Source organism: Odontesthes bonariensis, chromosome 8, assembly GCF_027942865.1.
Source record: "Odontesthes bonariensis isolate fOdoBon6 chromosome 8, fOdoBon6.hap1, whole genome shotgun sequence".
NCBI classification, from domain to species: Eukaryota; Metazoa; Chordata; class Actinopteri; order Atheriniformes; family Atherinopsidae; genus Odontesthes; species Odontesthes bonariensis.
In genome coordinates this window covers 4464978-4483713 of record NC_134513.1, presented here as the reverse complement: position 1 = coordinate 4483713, position 18736 = coordinate 4464978, and the positions used below count along the sequence as shown (strand labels likewise).

At 40.0% G+C, this 18736-nt stretch overlaps 2 protein-coding genes across 5 annotated transcripts in view; one reads left to right on the top strand and one right to left on the bottom strand.

Annotated features, from left to right (window-relative positions):
• Nucleotides 1–757: 757 nt before the first annotated feature.
• Nucleotides 758–6190, top strand: morn2 (MORN repeat containing 2). The gene is made up of 6 exons (XM_075471380.1): nt 758–966; nt 1082–1114; nt 1197–1247; nt 2576–2682; nt 2774–2910; nt 3572–6190. The coding sequence occupies exons 1-6, from the start codon at nt 960–962 to the stop codon at nt 3672–3674; spliced, it is 438 nt and encodes a 145-aa protein (XP_075327495.1). The 5' UTR covers nt 758–959; the 3' UTR covers nt 3675–6190.
• Nucleotides 4227–18736, bottom strand: part of strip2 (striatin interacting protein 2) — a 40766-nt gene continuing 26256 nt past the window's right edge. For all 4 annotated transcript variants that reach the window (XM_075471376.1, XM_075471377.1, XM_075471379.1 and 1 more), the window contains 12 exons: nt 15648–15880; nt 15224–15289; nt 13381–13444; nt 13114–13185; nt 12906–12980; nt 12020–12117; nt 11522–11648; nt 10311–10411; nt 9993–10059; nt 9788–9892; nt 8704–8908; nt 4227–6992 (listed from right to left, as the gene is read on the bottom strand). In XM_075471376.1, coding sequence (XP_075327491.1) covers nt 6742–6992; nt 8704–8908; nt 9788–9892; nt 9993–10059; nt 10311–10411; nt 11522–11648; nt 12020–12117; nt 12906–12980; nt 13114–13185; nt 13381–13444; nt 15224–15289; nt 15648–15880 — 1464 coding nt within the window. In that variant the 3' untranslated portion in view covers nt 4227–6741. The remainder of the gene's footprint in view (nt 6993–8703; nt 8909–9787; nt 9893–9992; nt 10060–10310; nt 10412–11521; nt 11649–12019; nt 12118–12905; nt 12981–13113; nt 13186–13380; nt 13445–15223; nt 15290–15647; nt 15881–18736) is intronic.

Here is an 18736-nt window from a genome sequence, read left to right as displayed (position 1 = left end):
CTGCTGGTTGCATCCCCAGCAGAGCAGACAGCTACTGTGCATCCCCAGCAGAGCACAGAGTCGCACAGAGCTGAGGGGCGACCCCAGTCCAAGTGCGTGCGGTGACATGGTGGCTGACACGCAACGCTGGTGGCTACAATTATGCAACAAAACTCCAGGCTAACAACACACCAGGGCAACTGCCATTCACTTCAGCGTCCTCCTCGGCTGCTCACGTGTATTATCACCAAAGCACAAAAAAAAGCACGTGATAAACCATATTAGAAATAACGTAGTGTTGCGTTCAAGGCTTCTGCTAGCTTACAAGCTAACAGCTAGCAGGCTAAATCCATACTTCTACTGTAGCAAAGCTAACTGTGAACAGCTCCCTCGGCAGTGAAGTCAACACGTTTTGGCTGCTTTAAAACTGCCTTGAAATACCGAGACGTGTTACAAGTGATAAAATAAGATAAAGCGCACAAAATGTAACTTTAATGACGTGAACAAACCTGAACCAACTTCTCAACACACCGGCTGCCCGCATCCCTGCCATTGGCCGAAAGCTCAGAGTTCAAAGTTTCTTTTCCGGTTATTATATTTTGCGTAAATATAGTTTGAAAGTTAACAGCTTTAAAGTTAACATTCGACTTAATTAAAGTGAAACACATATCTGTGAGATAATCTAAATTAAAAATAAATTAAAAAAAAGCTTTTCAAAGCTAGGTGTGTACAAAATCGGTAACCATGGCAACTGGGCTGCCAAAACGGACGAGAAAGTGGCTTCCTGTATTCAGAACCGGCCACTTTTAGGGGTTTTGTGTCGGCAAATATTGCGCCCAATTCGTTTTGTGACATTTTCCACAACTTTGTGTTCATTTGTTTGACTTGTCACATCCTTTTCACATCCCAGGAGTCGCCCGGTAAACAGCGTCTGCTGTCGGTTGTGACAACCATCTGCCAGCCGGGGGAAGCTGTCACGGATGTCTGGTGGGGTGTGATTGTGCAGATCTCATAACCGACACCCAGCACTCACACAAGTCGGTCTGTCTCTGGTATTCATCGGTCTAATTTCTTTTTGCTTTGCCTTTGGTTTCACTTTCAGACAAGAAAGAGGAAGATTCTTTGAGAAGTGATGGTAAATATTGCACGTTTTCATGGTGACTGTTGCGTGTTTATGGGTCAGCAGAGGCTTTTTATGCACTCTCATGTGTCTGCAGGAGATGGACCCATAAGGGTTTCCTTCATCTTCCCAAATGGAGACAGATATGGTGAGTGAGAACATGCACTGGAAAAAAATCAAAGTCTTACCAAGTATATTTGTCTCATTTGTCTCTGTGTAGTTAAAATATCTCATTACACTCTCATTACGCTTTTTAATTTAATTTGAAGAGGTTTTTAAGCTAATTTCAGGATCACTTTTATCTCAAAAGTCCCAAATAATAATATCTTGCAAGAGAGAACAACACAGAACAGAGTTCAGAGTTGCTCTGACTCTTAGACGAAAACAAGTCAGTTAATATACAGGTTAATACGTAGTCACTCCTTTGATATGTTCAAGACTTTGTTATCTATCTTTCCTCCCTTTCTACAGCCAAGGCTCCTCGGTATCGTGCCATCTTCCCTGTCAAACTCCTTAAAGTTGTTAAATCATAAGAGCACAATACCCTCATTGAAAGAGGGAGAAAAGAGAAAAACAAGTGTCTTAAATGAGTTATTACCGGGTGATACAGAGTAACACTCATACAATGTATATGTGAATTAATTTTTCCCTTACAACATCTTATTTCAAGAAATCTTGATGAGCTGATTTTCACTTGTTCCATTGGCAGATTTATTTTTTGTATTTGTTGTTTTTCTTACTTATTTTTGGAGCACTGGAAAAAATCTGAATCTTACCAAGTATATTTGTCTCATTGAGTATCTCATTACACTTAATATAAGACACAATTGCCTAACAAGCACCATTTCAGCCAGATATAAGGACTTGTTTTAATACAATACATCTGGAATATCTTGTTAAATGAAAAAGTCTTGAAAACAAATTGTTTTGAGTCACATATCATATGAAACAAGCTTTTTTTGACATTTGAAGATGTTTTAAAGCTAATTTCAAGATCACTTTTATCTCAAAAGTCCTAAATAGCACATTTTATTTCAAGAAATCTTGACAAGCCGATTTTCACTAGTTCCATTGGCAGATTTTTTTGCTTATTTCAAGCAAAAACGTCTTTTATTTGTTGTTTTTTTTACTTATTTCTGGAGGGGCATGTTTTCCAGTGTGGAAGGGTCTCTAAATTGGGTCCCTTAGCTTTAAGTGTAAACGGATAAATAAAGAAACCCAACTACACCCTGAGCACAAAGACGCACAATGGCTTAAAACAGGGGAAAAAATGACTGCACAAAGACAAAAGAAGAAAGAGAAACACAACTACCGACCGTTGAGTGAATAAAAATGGTTACAGAAAGATGTAACACGACAAAAAGGTGAAAAAGACAATTACAGAGGGATGAAAAGGGAATAAAATGGGTGTAGAATGGCAGCAGGAAGACAGCAAAAAACATTTGATGTGCCAACATGTGGATTTGTTCCCAACAGAGGGGGAATGCAGCAGATCTGCATCTGGAGTGCTGGTGAGGAGTGGCAAAGGAAAGCACATCTCAGCCAGTGGAATCACGTACATCGGAGAGTGGTGTGAGGACAAAGTATGACTTCTCTGTGTGTGTCTTCTTTTAAGATCTGTGAGTAAAGACTGAATGACTTTGTAGAGTGGTGACGCATGCTTTCCTCCTCCAGATGCAGGGCAGAGGACTCATGCAGCATCCCTCCGGAGCGCTTTATGAAGGAGAATTCAAGGACAACATGTACCACGGCACGGGAACGTACACTTTCACAGACGGCTCCGTGTATAAAGGCCCCTTTCATGAAAACAGGTGTGGCTCGCTTTATCATTTTTCTCTGGTTTCTGGAGAGAGTCGCGCCTTCTGAGAGTTTCCAACTCTTCAAACTGTGCGCCATTGCACAGCTTGGTTTTCTTAAAAAGACTGCAGGATAACAGGCCTGCTATAACAAAGCACCCCGGTTCCTTTCAGTTGTTACTGTAACACCTCAGTGTACACTGGAAAAAATCAAAGCCTTACCAAGTATATTTGTCTCATTTCTAGTCAAAATATCTCATTACACTTAATATCAGACACAACTGTCTCCTATATCTGCCTATTTCAGCCAGATATAGGGACTTGTTTGAAGACAATACATCTTGAATATCTTGTTAAGTGAAAAAGTTTTGAAAACAAATAGTTTTGAGTCACATATCACATGAAACAAGCTTTTTTTTTACATTTGAAGAGGTTTTTAAGTTAATTTCAAGATCACTTTTATCTCAAAAGTCCCAGATATCACATCTTATTTCAAGAAATCTGGACAAGCCGATTTTCACTAGTTCCATTGGCAGATTTATTTTGCTTATTTCAAGTAAAAACGTCTTTTATTTGCTGTTTTTTGACTTATTTTTGGAGGGGCATTTTTTCCAGTGTATGTTGACTCTTTTATTTCTACATTAAGAATGAAACATTTTGAATTTGTGCGTTCCAGGTTGCAGGGAGAGGGGACTTTCACCGACAAACAGGGAGTGGTTTGGACCGGAGAGTTCCACGGCAAAGCAGCTCTTGGCCTCAAGATGCAACACACCCTTTAATCAGAGCAGGATGTATATATGTACATGTAAAGCACTCTCAAGCGGTGATGGAAAAACACTCGCACGTACCGCCTTTACACTTTATAAACAGCATTTAAATTCCACCAGAAAAGCCTGTGCTTCTCCCTACAGCTGAATGTCACAACCATTTGCAGCGTCTGTGCGTTTCAGCGGGTGAACGTCTGTGAAATCACTGAGTCGTGGTTGATGCTCTCAGCTGCGTCCCCTGCTTTACTGGTTGCTTCAGTATTGCGAGTGTCTGTTTGTGTTGGCTTCATTTAACGCATGAAATGTCCTCCTGGGATTCCCTTTTCTGTGCCCCTAGGCACTCTGCTTTTATTTACAGCAGCTGTGAGAGGACTGACTAGATTTAGTCCAGGAATGCTATATTATTTCAATATATATCTCTCACTTCTCCCCAGGCCACTAACGAGCGTCTTGACTCGTTAAGGGTGAAGAAGGAGCGTGGGGTAGTTTTACATCATCCAGTTAGCCGCAGAGGGGCCATAACTCCGTCCCAAAGTGGAAGTGGAATAACCGTTCACAAACAAATCAAGTGTTCAACACTGTTTAATAAGCAACTGTGATGCTGTAATTTGTCAGTATAATGACGTATAATGCCTCTATGGATCTGTAATTGCACATACCCCTGAACAAATTCAGGACTGAGTATTTATACAGACATGGAAGAGTGAGTAACAAAAAGACACACACATACACACATATATATACATATACATACATATATATATATTTTTGTATATGTATATGTATATATACATACTGTAGTAATATCCATAGAATGCTCAACATCTGGTAAAATACGGTACCAGTTACAACAAAAACAGCGATTTTCATTGATTGTATCATTTTCAGATAGAAAATAAAATGCTCGTATTGCAAACCTTCAACAATTATGGCCAAAAAAATCATTAAAAAAAACAATAATTGGCACTCAAATTTGGCACAAGATACAAAAGGAAAAAAAAAGTATTTCTAATTCTGTGTTTAGTCACAATGTAAAGCTTCTGCAGTGCACGTTTTAGCGCTTCAGGTGCTCGCTTCTGTTAGAATGTGACATAAATGTGTTCATCTCTGCAGGTAGTGAGCTGGCAAGGAAGCTTTTTTAAAAGTCTTGAAATATATTATATCTCCATAAACCTGAGACTCTATAAAGTATTCTATTTTCAAAGATATATCGCCTTCCCGGAGAGGAAAAAAAAATCAAATAAAAATCCCTCGTGAAATACAACACTTGTGACTCGAGGAGCGAAAAAGTACAACTCTTAATAGTTTTTTGGAAACATCGAGACAAAACTTTAGTCGTTAAAAATACAATATATTAAAGTGTGAACGCGGGGAAAGAACGGAACGGTGGTCATGCACGTTTCTACAAAGAAGAACAAGACTGGAGCGTCAGGACTCAGGCAAGAATTACACCAAAAAAAGAGACAATCATGCGTTGTGTCGCCTGTGCTTGTTTCTGTGCTTAGGTCGGGAGCTCTGGACTCCAGCGCCCCACTTAGGTAGTTGCAGGTTAAGGAAGAATAATGAAGAGAACCGAAAGGAACAGCACCGTTTCCGTGACAACTGCGTCCGCCTTCAGTGTGCTTAGTGATTAATGTGAGGGGGGGGGTGTCAGCGGCTTAGCGACGCGGGGAGTCACAGTTACAGAATTCCTGATATTCCGATCGTTGCTGATGTTTGATGTGGCTCCAGAGAAAAGATCAGTGAGCTGACGGGGTCCTGCTCCAACTCTAAAAGGAAATATTAGGATAAAAACAGCCTGAAACAGGTTGTTTTTATCGATGCACTGGAAAAAATCTAAGTCTTACCAAGTATATTTGTCTCATTTCTAGTCAAAATATCTCATTACACTTAATATGAGACACAACTGCCTAAAAAGTTCTCTTTCAGCCAGATATAGGGACTTGTTTGAAGACAATACATCTGGAATATCTTGTTAAATGAAAAAGTCTTGAATACAAATTCGGATTTCATATGAAACAAGCTTTTTTTGACATTTGAAGAAGTTTTTAAGCTAATTTCAAGATCACTTTTATCTCATAAGTCCTAAATATCACATTTTATTTCAAGAAATCTTGACAAGCCGATTTTTACTAGTTCCATTGGCAGATTTTTTTTGCTTATTTCAAGCAAAAACGTCTTTTATTTGTTGTTTTTTTACTTATTTTTGGAGGGGCATTTTTTCCAGTGTGTTTCTTCTTTTTAAAAGGATTCATGACATGAACTGCTTTTCTGTGGAACCACACAGAGTTTCGACGTGTAAGTCGGAGGATTCCTGGAGGACATTTTAATTCTAAACTTCCCATTTAAAAAAGCAAGTTAGTTTGACTTCAAAGATATTTAGCATAGCAGGAATTCTGTAAAAGGTCCGTTTTCTGCTTTTAAAATAAACTGTTTTCCCAACCTCCCCATTTTTAGATTTTCTGCTTTATCTTTCTGCACACTCGGACTCAAACCCGTTCCCTTACAGTCGGTATATTTCTGTTTTTACATGAGAGCAAGTCTACATTTGTTCCATCACAACCCTGTCATGCGTTTAGTTTCTCTTTTCTAGAAAATGCATACTGGTTTCTTTAAAAAAACAAAGAAAAAAAACAATCTACAACCCCAAATACCTACGTCAGAATTATTTGAAATAAAAATTAGAAATATTTTGAATGTAAATCTTTAAAAAATCATTTGTTATTAGAATGTCTAGCACACACACGGTTACAAACCAATAGGAAAACCTCACCAAGGAATCAGAAAAGCACCGACATATTAAAGAAGGGGGCATTTTTGTGTGTGAGGGGGGGGCAGTATAACAGTGTCCTGCTACAGCAATACCAGATGTTTCTAATGAACTGCTACTCGGTGTGTTCACAGTAGTCTTAGGCACATGTTAGCGTAAAAAGTGTGTGAGCTATCTTCCCTTTTATTGCTCCCTGTGCTGCACAGCCTTAGAGGGGACCCTCGATATATAACCTCCATTTATGCAGAACACACCCTCAAACCTCTCCAGCGGGTTCACCCCTCCACATCCCTCGCCCCCGCCCGTGCGTTACGGACTCTGCAGCAGCCCCTCCCACTGGATGGGCTGCGAGAACACCTCCCTCTCCAGCCACATCTCGTAGCTGTAGTGGAAGTCCTCTGGCAGGTCCACCCGCTGGCCCAGCACGCTCTGCAGGCAGTTGTCCACCGGCGCAAAGTCTCCGTTTTTGCTCTTGTCGTAGCGGCGGCTGTTGAACTTCTCGATGCTCTCGCGCAGGGCGCACTCCTCCGCCTGGAAGTCCCAGGGCCGGGCGTCGATATCTAGGATGGAGAGCGGGTGAAGGACACTCTGTTCACCTTGTTTTTTTTTTTTTAATGTGACGACGCACCCACACTTTCATCTTCATACAGTTCTCCGTCTTTATCTCTCTAACACTCGTGGTGGCAGATCACTAGCGCTACCCTTCAGGGATTGCGACCCTGAAAAGTCCCTCATCCGTGTTGCTATGGCAACACCATCCAGGCTGCCGGACAATCGCACACGTTTATACGTTTATCACAAAACCAGATGCACAAACGCCCACGCACTCGTTGTTTTCCTGTCAAGTTTTACAGCCTTGAGTGCATTTCTTCCCTGGTCAGTTAACCCTTGTGCGGTCTTAACGTTCTGTTTACTCCCGCCCTACCAAAGCCCCAAAATAAAGCAGCTTAATGAATCAAAAATCTATTTTGTATGATGAAACCACCTGTTATTTATCTATTCAACTCAATTCAATACATTTTTTATCATGTATTTTTTGTTACACAATACAAAAAGACAATCACCAGTTTTCAGGATTACACTTTTTTTTTTTTACCACAAACCAACTGTCATAACAGTTTTCTTTTACATAATAAAGGTTTATTATTGCTATTATATAAATGTGAAGTAATTACTTCTGAATTTGAGAGAGTTTGCGTTGCCTTTGAACTTTTTTCTGGTGTTTAAATGCTTTTATTTATTTAATTCACGGGTCAAACAAAAATGACCCATAAGACAATCTTTGTACCCGAGTGGTGTACAGCCCACATGGAAACATAAACAAAAATAAAGTCAGACTTTTTCTAATGATGGGGTCCCTTTAGGAAAAGTCATAAAATTTCAAAAAAAGATAGTTTAAGGTATTTTTTCTACAGCTAAACATGGTAGTGGCTCACTTTTGACCCGCAAGACAACAGGAGGGTTAATCAGCTCTGCGTGAGGGTAGAGGAGGCCGATTAGCTCCACAAAAACTTCCTCCATGAAGGTCAAAAAGGCCAGCGAGGCTAATTTAAACAGCCTGTAAGTAAGTGCTTTTATCAGGCTGTACTTAATAACTGAACGGTGAATTAATTATGTTTGTAGAGTTCCATCTGTTCCAAAGGAGATGCTTTATCTTTTTCTTTCATTTTAACTAACTAAATGCGTGTTGCCTTAGATTCAGTGACATCTAGTGGTAAAGTTGCAGACTGCACCCAACTGAATGTCCCCCGCTTTACTTTCTCCTTACAAGTCTTACAAGATTAGATCCCAGTAGTATGATGGCACTTTTATCTTATTTGATTTTGTTGTATTTTATTGCTTGCACTGTTCTTTTATGGTTTTTATTTGTTTTTTACTTATTCTTCTCTTTATTTATTACCTGCTGTAAAGCACTTTGGTACACCGTAAGGATTGTCTGTAAAGGGCTGTATGACTAAAGTACATTTTACACATTTTTACAAGTCCCCTGAAATGTCTTCAAAGCACAAAAGTTATGGATCATAAGCTAATTCTCAGGTTTCCATTCACTGGTGAAGCAAACCTGAAGCAATATTCTAAAAGCTGAAAATGGGAATATCTGGAACATCATTTCAGGTCTGAGATCAGTAGGGCTAATTATTGGGTGGGTAACATCATTCCAACCTTTGCCAGGTCAGAAGAGCTGCATTTATTCTAGCTTATGCATATTTAATCTTCTTTAAAGCTGGTAAAAAACCACCTAAAGCAAGCATATTTGTTTTAATAGTTTACCGTTTCCATAGGCCCAGTCATCGTTGAGCCTGTGGCGTACTTTCTGGTAGATGGCCGACATGGTCTTCATGTTGCTCTTCCTCCACTGGCGGCCGAGGTACTTGGTCTGGATCTTCAGCAGTTTGAGGACGTAGAGCTGCATCATGGCCTGCTTCACCTTCAGAGCTCGCTTCAGGATGGGGGCAGACTTGAAAACCACCAACATCTGAAAAGGGAATTCAACGTGTATATATATATATATATAAATTGCACCATCCCAAAAAGAAAAAGCGCTTTTGTACAAAACTGCTTCTCATATGTAGCTATAAAAGAATGGAATGAACTCCCCCAACACAGAAAGTCCTGCATAAACATCAAAGGTTTCACCAAACAAATTAAAATGCACCTACTATTAAAACAGACGTGCTCCCACTGATAATTATTTATTTATTTGTTTATTTTTTAAATCAGGCTTCTTAAAGTCATTTTTAAAGAAAATATTAAATAAAATATGAATCAGAATGTATAATTCGGAAATGAACAAATTAAAATGATTAAAATAGACCCACTGGTAATTAGGTTGGGTTTTTTTTTAAATAAAGAAAGGAAAAAAATTATAATAATTGTACTCCTTACCCCATGCACGCTATCTTTTAACTTATCTAGACTGTTGCTTGTTTTTAAATTCATTTAAATTATTTTATTTGTTTCTCTTTATATTCTTTTATGTATTTTAATTTTAATTAAATGTAATTTAATTTAATGTATTTTAATTCTTCTTCCACTCCCTGCTGCAATGCTTTTATTTTATGTAAAGCACTGTGAATTGTTTGTAGATGAAATGTGCTATATAAATAAATTTGATTTGATTTGATTTGATCCCCCTTTAAGGACTACGGATGGAAAATAGCACGCCTGCTAAATCCGATGTAACCATCTTGTTGTTGTTGTTTATGAAATGGCAATGATTTATGGTACTGCATGCTGTCCTTTAAATAAACTCATTCATTCATTCATATATATTTATATATTTATTTAATTTTTTGAGCAAAAGGCATTCAAAGTCCACCATAAAGTTGTTCATGGATGCTTCAGAATTACAAACCATGGTCCTGGAGTGTTTCCACTTGGTTAGCTTGTTGAGGATTCTCAGCAGATTGATACAAGAAAACAGGTTCCTCCAGCAGAATTGGTTGCTGTCTCCTGCTTCCTGAAAACACACAGAAAGGCACCGGCGGGGTCACGGCCACACCGGGATCCAGGCTGACCTTTAACCAATCAGACGGCGTCTCTCTGACAGACTCACTCACCAGACTCTCGGCTGTGAGCTCAGGCATCTCGTGGACCACGCAGTGGGGAAAGTCCAGCACACATATACTACAATATGAGCACAAATCTCAGCACAGATAACACTTTAACCTCTTCGGTCTCCTTCAGTATATCACAGTGACATCATCTATGCCCTTTTTTAAGGTATTAACACCAGACAAAGGTTAAATAAAATCTACTTCTGAGGTTATTTATTCATTTAAAGAACCTTGCTTTGCAACACGAGCCCATCATTTTACAAAGTCTGACCTCAGCAGTTTTATTGTCTGTCTGCAAATAAAAAAAAAGGTAAAATGTACCTGTTTTTGGCACTGATGTAGGACATGATGTTCTGGTTGAAGAACTTGAGGATGAGTGGGATGCAGTTGGCGAACACAAGGTGCTGAGAGACGATCTCGAACTGCAGGAGCAGACGAGGCAGCGGTGAGGAACGGTTCAACTTTGGCACTTTGCAGCTGACCAGATAAAACACGTTTTCAGATAAAAGGTGCACGACATTTCTACTGAACCTCAGGGAGGGGTCTCCTGCTGGTGCCCAGAGTCAGGACTAAACAAGCTGAGGCTGCGTTTCAGTTTTATGCTCCTAACATCTGGAACAGTCTTCCAGAAGATGTGAGACAGACCTCAGCTCTGACAATGTTTAAATCCAGCCTGAAAACAGTTCTGTTTAGCTGTGCATGTGACACCTGAAAGAGTTTTATCTGCACTCTTCACTTGTTAACTAATTAATTAATGATTATTTGAATGGGTTTTTTAATTTATTTTTAATTTTTTTATTTTAATTTCAATTTTTATTTTAATTAATTTGTTTTATTAATTTTTAATGATTTTATTGCCTTCGTGTGATTTTATGTAGCTGTGGAGCACTTTGAATTGCCTTGTGTATGAATTGTGCTCTATAAATAAAATTGCCTTGCCTACTGTTGATCCTGGAGCAAAATAATAACCATGTATCTGATGATCCTGCATCTCAGGTCAGAAGCCAGAAGGATTTCTATTCTCATGCTGCAGCTAAACAAATCCATCTCCTCGTTCAAGGAGCTTCACAAAGATTAGAAACAGGAGCAGTTCTGCAGCTGAATCAGTTTATAACGGGCTGCATGTTCACCCTCATCTCTGGAGGCTAACCTGATCATTGCACACGACTGTTATGCTGCATCTTATCCAGCCTGCGTGTGCTCTCTCTTCCTGGCAGCAGAGGGCGCTAGCATCACAGATCTGCACAGCATGCAGCAACGTTCCCCTCAAAGCGTCAGAAAAAATCTGCATCACTGTCCACATCTAACAAGACCGAATCACTCGAAATGCTGGCAAATCCTCTTTGGAAAAGAGTCGGCTACGGTCCAGGTGCAGTTTAATTCAGGAGATTGTGAGGTGGGGGTCCAAAGGTGGGGAAAGGACAAGAGAGGATGATGAAAAGGCTCATTTGTATTGGCGTGTGTGTGTGTGTGTGTGTGCAGCTGGGAAGATTAGGTGAGCTGGCTGTAGGACAGAACAATGTGTGTGTAACCTGGTAGATGTGGTTGAGTTTGAGGTGTTTGAGGAGCAGCAGCAGCAGGGCGGAGATGGCCTTGACGATGATTTCCTTGTGACGGTTTACGTCAATCCCCAGCTTCATGCTCTGAAGGACGGTGATACTGAAAAACACACACAGGCTGACTGTGAGGCCTTCAGCTTTTTACCACTTTGTGGAGAAAAGACGTGAGTAGACGAGTCGATTTACTCTCGTCAGAGTTGTTTAGAGTTCAGCCAGGAGGACGTCAGATAAGATTTTTTTATTATAAATGATTCAGCTGGCCTGAATTCGTGTCATCCTGCAGAACAAAAGCAACTCACAGGAGAAAAACCTTCAAATGGAGCCTCCGTTACCCAAGAAAACCGATATGAAAACCGATTTTTACATCAATATGAATGGAAAAAAAGATTGAAACTAATACATTTTACATATGCGGTAGCCTCAAAGCTGTCCAACCCAGACGTGGCCTTAGATGTCTGCAGCAGTACTTACGGCATCTCCTCAGGCAGCACGTCAGCCAGGATGTTGATGGAGTCGGTTTTAGCTTTGGAGGTCGGAGCTGCGGCCAGCAGCAGCTTCAGGAGGGCAATCTGACAAAAAAAACAGTGAATCTATGAGCTGTTTCCTCACACCTTTCCGGGTAAAATAATCTAAAAACACACAAACGCTCGGAGAAACCTTCTATTACAGCATGGAATCCCAAAGGGGATAAAGCGAGGAGAGTAAGTTAGGAGCCCCAAGAGATTTAAGACTGAACTATCATAAAATAAAGCTTTAGAAATGCTCTAATTTTCCCAAACCTGGCACTACACTGGAAAAAATCTAAGTTTTACCAAGTATATTTGTCTCATTTGTAGTCAAAATGTCTCATTACACTTAATATCAGACACAACTGCCTAACAAGTACTATTTCAGCCAGATATAGGGACTTGTTTGAAGACAATACATCTGGAATATCTTGTTAAATGATTGTTTTGAGTCACATATCATATGAAACAAGCTTTTTTGACATTTGAAGAGGTTTTTAAGCTAATTTCAAGATCACTTTTATCTCAAAAGTCCTAAATATCACATCTTATTTAAAGAAATCTTGACAAGCCGAATTTCACTAGTTCCATTGGCAGATTTATTTGCTTATTTCAAGCAAAAATGTCTTGTATTTGTTGTTTTTTTACTTATTTTTTGGAGGGGCATTTTTTCCAGTGTAGATTCAAATAACCAGGAGATCCCTATAAGAACACAGCAAAGAGTTTTCCATTAGACGTTTCCTCAGTTTTTAATGTAATTAAGATAAGGAACCTGCAATAAGAAGATATGTTTGGAAGGAAAACTGGAGGGAGAAAGCCGGTGAATGAGAAAATAAATGTGAGCTACTCACCACATACTGTGAGAGGTTGGGAAGCATTCCCACGTATAACATCTCAGCTGGTGTGTCCTCCACCTCCTCCTCACCCTGTCAACACAAACACAGAGAAGCATCTGATTTACTGGGCTACAATAACAGCTTAAAAACAGCCCAGCTCATGAATTCACAGCTCTGAGGGGAAATCAAACACATTTATGTAATAGTTGGTGACATTGCAGACCAGAGTAAGTGGACACTGCTGCAGCTCCTCTTCCCTGTTGATCTGGACCTCAGCAATGGACACATATTTGTGCTGGAGACAAGAAGAAAGGTGTTAATTAGCACCGTGTTGCTGCCCTTCTAACCCTGGGAGGCATGGATTTTTAACCGGGATGCCGATATCAGGGGATTAAACAGTGTGGGAGTATTGATTAGGAGACACTTAATCCATAACAAAGAAAGCGGAGGAGGCAGTAAAGAAGGAGTGGAGAATGAAAAACACGCTCACCTGTTTGAGGGTCTTTACACTCTCGTGGATTGGTCGGGGCAAGCCCACCAGAGTCTCTGTGTCACTGCAAAACAACCGACAGTTAGACCTGGCTGACAGGAGAAAGGAGGGAAAGTCTGCAGGAAGGCACCTGCTAATGGGAGCTCAACAGCTTTAACAATTTATGTCAAATGTACGGATTGGGTGGGCAAGACTTTTACAGGTACTAACAGTTTCGTGATTATTTTAGTAAAAAGCTGAAAAGCGGTTATTCATATATTTATGGATGCATACAACTCTGGGAATATTAAAGGACTTATAAGCAGGTTATACCACGGCATCACCTCACTGAATAAGGGCAATACAGACTATGTGAAACGAAACAGCGTTGGGGCTTAAAGCCTGGGAAACACAGTCATCCTCCACCAACTCCTGGACTCCGAGAGACTTCTGTTGTCCAAAGACTGTGGAGTGATATCTGTAACTTTATCGCTAACAATATTGATAATGAGTTTAATTTATCGTGGAGGAGTGTATTGTTTGGGCTCCCTGACTTTAACAAAAGCAAAGAAAAAGCCAAAATAACTTTTATTGTCAACCTCATCATTTTAACGGCAAAATTTCATATCCATAAATGTAAATTCATGAAAAAAAAACATATTTTCTTGCCTTTCTCGGTGAGCTCAGGCAGTACGTGACCTCCATTAAATTATCAAACAACCAGAAAGCGATTAAGACTGTTGATATCTGTGAACACTTGAATATTTTATTGTGACGTCTTTTATCCCCTAGCGTATAATATAGAAATGTTTCATGTGTAATGTAAAACTTTTTTTTTAAATAAAAGGAAGTTTAAAAAAAAAAACTAGATACTTCTGTTGGAAAAGCTTAATTTGTTTCTTTAAAACTCCCAAACAGAAGTCCAAACAGACTGGCACACAACTGGCCTGCTGGAGAGATCAGCCCCATGTTTTTTGGTCTTGTCCCCCCCCAAAATCCAGATTTTCTGGAGGGAAGTGGCCTAAGGTTCTATGTTTCAATATCAATGCATCATTCATAACTCTCTATCTTGTAATTATTCCAGATGCACTGGAAAAAATGCCCCTCCAAAAATAAGTAAGAAAAACAACAAATTAAAGACGTTTTTGCTTGAAATAAGAAAAAAAAATCTGCCAATGGAACTAGTGAAAATCGGCTTGTCAAGATTTCTTGAAATAAAATGTGATATTTAGGACTTTTGAGTTAAAAGTGATCTTGAAATTAGCTTAAAAACCTCTTCAAATGTAAAAAAAAGCTTGTTTCATATGATATGTGACTCAAAACAATTTGTTTTCAAGACTTTTTCATTTAACAAGATATTCCAGATGTATTGTCTTCAAACAAGTCCCTATATCTGGCTGAAATAGTACTTGTTAGGCAGTTGTCTCTTATAATGTAATGAGATATTTTGTAATTTTGTAATTTGTAATTTTGTAATGAGATATTTTGACTAGAAATGAGACAAATATACTTGGTAAGACTTTGATTTTTTCCAGTGTGGATTGAGTAAAGCTGATAATTATCTTCTTAGATAAAAAAAGGCCGTCACAAAATGTTGGCTCCAGAAAAACGCCCCCACTACAGATACTTTTGTTGATATTGTAAAACAACTGCATGTCCTGGAACAAACGACTCAATCTGCCATCTGGGTGAAAAACGATGGCAGAAATGGCCCAATGAGTGAGACCGTTTTAACGTGTTGTGTGTGATATTCTGACTTTCGAAAATACTGACCACTCCCGGAGCTTGAATGTGTATTTGTTCAATGTTTTGTGCTATTAATAAAGAGTTTTAAAAAAGAAAAAAGAAAAAGGAAGGCCCCTACTTTCCCAGAGTGAAACCGATGAACTTGTTTCTGCTGGTCTCCAGGAAGTGCTCGATGTCCTTCTCTCTGTGGACACACAGACACGCTGGAGTCAGACCTGAAGCTGCATTAGAGCCTCCTCAAATCTCATCAGTCGTGGCGGCATTTAATCAGCCTGAGGTTTTCTGATGATGCATGTATGATCCGTGCTTGTTGTGATGAGTTTGCATGCATTATTCATGTCTCTGAAGCACCCAGCAGGGACACTGAGCCCACTGCTTGGAATACACAGATGGAGACCATATTTCCGGGTGAGAAAATGTGAGATTTTATTCTCATCTCCTTTTTAACCTCTTGAGTCGTAGCAAAAAAAGCGGGTTTGGAAACTGAGTCCCCCCCCATACAAGTGGTTAAAAAGTTACGGGTATTTATCTGAGATATTAACCTGACTTTGGGGGCCCAGGGGAGGCCTTTGGGGAAGTTGACCCTCTCCGTTGGAGGTCTCAGCGGCGGCGGTGGCGGCGGCGGTTGGATGATGACATCGCGGTCCATGGGGTCCACCTCCCCTTCGATGCCGCTGTCGGCGTCCTCGGGGTCCTCCTCCTCGTCTCGGGCATCGTCGTTCTTGAAGGGGTCTCGCTCGTTGTACGTGTCCAAGCTGTCCTGCTTGACCAGCGGCTGGAGGAGACAGAGGACGGGCGGTCAAAGGCCAGAGGGCGGAGACTCCGCCGACCGTCCCTTTAAAGCTGCTTTTATTCGAGGACAGGCTACTTTTCCCAATGCCTTTACATTCAAACAGCAGGAAACAAACTAACGTGTTTTAACTGCAGCGTTTAAAGGAAGAAATCCAACAAAATCCTATTTCTGCAGTTTGTTAATTAGTTTAAACCTTTATTTCAGGTGCAAATTAAATGATTTTCAGAGTGTTTGCTGACCAACTTCGTTGCATCTATAAAATAAAAGCTAATTTAAACTATGAGGCTAGCAACACGCTCATGTTTGGCTATCGAGGACGCCAGCTGTTGCAGATCCAAGAGAAATATGTGCGTATTCTCTTTGAATACAAGATCTTTGTGGGATTCGGACTTTTTGTGATGCTCCATATATTTTCATCAGGAAACCGATCTGGATCAAATCATCTGAAACCTAATGAACTTATCCATGAGATTGGCACAAAGTGGTGAGCTGTGACCCACAGATTAAATCTTTTTCGAGTGCTACTTTTATACTAGGGCTGGGCAAGTTAACTGGTTAATTATTTAACGCTGATAAATATTTTATCGCGCATTAATGCAGGTTTTATTTTTTTATTTAATTAAAAATTTTAATTAAAAAAAAAATTTGGGGGGCTTTTGTGCCTTTAATGGATAGGAAAGTTCAGAGAGACAGGAAGCAGGGGGCAGAGAGAGGGGGAACAACACGCAGCGAGGACTATAGCCTCTTGTACATGAGGCGCCTGCTCAAACCACTACAACCACCCTTGTTTTAGTCTTTATTCTATTATTGTAAAAGTCTGTTGCTCACACGCTTTTATTTTGTAAAAGTCTGCTGCTGTCTGCTGTGGAACCGGAAAAGAAAGTAATCGGCGGATCCACCAAACATGGAGAAGGGTACGGAACTTTTACTCGGCCATTTTCATGTTAAAGTTCTTCCAGACGGCGGAGTCGACAGAACCAAAGTCATCTGTAAACACTGCCGAGTTGAATTGTCTTCTCAGCGTAGTAGTTCCAGTCTAAAATATCACTTAAAGGCAAAACACACAACTGATAGCAGCAAGTCATTCAAGGAAACAGACAGTGGAGCGAGGCTTCTACATAAAAACTACAGAAAGATGCTGATGTTAAAAGTGTGTTTGCACAACAAATATTATGGCACTTTCATTCATATGGCAGCACATTTAAGATAAAACCAAATGATAAAAGCTATACACTACTTTTGGATTCAGTTTTGGATTCTGCGTACAAATGCGATTAATCGTGATTAATCAGGGAAATCATGTGATTAATTAGATTAAACATTTTAATCGTTGCCCAGCCATATTTTATATTTACTGATAGCAGCATCTTCCAGAACGCTGTTGCTGGTATATTTTGGAGTCAGTTAAGTTGGTCAGTGAACACATAATCATTTCCTACTTGTGATTCTCAAATAAAAAACAGATTTCAACCCTTTTTAAGATGCAAACTGAAAAAACAAACATTGTCACTTTTTTTTTTTATTAAAGTGAGATTAGAGGATTGATACCACTCTCTTAGCTGCCTGGACCGTGCACCTGTTTCCAAAAACAACGGCCGGCTAAACGCCAGCAGAGTAGAGGTCATGAGGAAAGTAACAAAGCAAACAAAGGGCGAGGAACACGTCGGTCAAGCACAGTTTGTGCACGCCAACGCAGATCTGGTGAAACAGGAGTAATACTGACTGTTTGGAGGTGTTATATCAGAGCTTTGTTTCATTTTGCATGAAAAGTGCCGTAAAAGATGACGTCCCAGCACAGTAGAGCTCGGTGATTTACTCAAGTCACATTTAGAGGTCGTGGTTTGTGTGTTTTTAAGCTTCTGCTAGCTGTTTCTTGTGTTTATCTGCTCAAAACGAAAGGATGTCAGCCTGTAGGTGCCAACTAGAGTTTAATCCGTCCCAGCCTGAGACTCTGATCAGCATTTCTCAGCAATCCTGAGTCCTCTATCCTGACTAATCCCCATAGAATGATGCCGCCATCGCCATGCTCGACTATAGGACTGGCATTACTGAGGTGACGAGCAGGTAAATCCCCAGCAGGCTGTCATGTGACTTTTGTGAGGAATGGCTTCTCTCTGGCCATAACGCTTTTAGCTTTTAGCCTCTCATCTAAAACCGGCAGCCAAATGAAGAAAGTCTGCTGGTGGAGACAAACTTTGTTCATCTTAAAATTATGGACCAGATCCCGTCTCACATGGCTACAGACCACATTGCATGGCTTTCACAGTGGCCACCGACTAATATAACACCTTACAGCAGGGATGTCCACATCCGGTCCTCGGGGGCCGCTGTCCTGCAGGTTTTAGAGCAGAGATCCTCACTGTGCGGCTCCTCAAGCTCTAATTGGTGGCTCACACTCGCATAGTAGCTTTTAACGATATGGTAACAATAACAATGAATTTGTTCAAATAACATACAGCGAATACTGCACAGTATTAAGTATTTTTATTAAGTTTGCGTTTTTTTAGTATTAAGTATTTTTATTAAGTATTAATTAAGGCTTAATGGTGTTTCCTAAAGGGGGAACTGTTAAACCTGGCAACACAGCCCGCTTAAACCACCGTCACACCTGACCACAGAGCACGCTAGTTCCTTTAGCCAGAGCGAGATGCAGGCACAATGGATCGGTTTTTAATTAAAAAAGGGCAAAAACCAGCACAAAAACCATGCTCATCCTGAATGTCTCACTATGATTACAACAACAAACTACAAATACAACATGAAGAAAGTCAAGAACATGCACGCCAGCTTCTGCTCATCCCAGTATTAAGGTAAATGTGGTCTGAATTGAACATGTAT

Bases quoted from the DNA above. Each gene is read 5' to 3' on its own strand.
- morn2 (XM_075471380.1), top strand. The intron at 1,115-1,196 runs GTAAATATTGCA...ATGTGTCTGCAG, and splicing joins AGATTCTTTGAGAAGTGATG to GAGATGGACCCATAAGGGTT. The intron at 1,248-2,575 runs GTGAGTGAGAAC...TGTTCCCAACAG, and splicing joins CCCAAATGGAGACAGATATG to AGGGGGAATGCAGCAGATCT.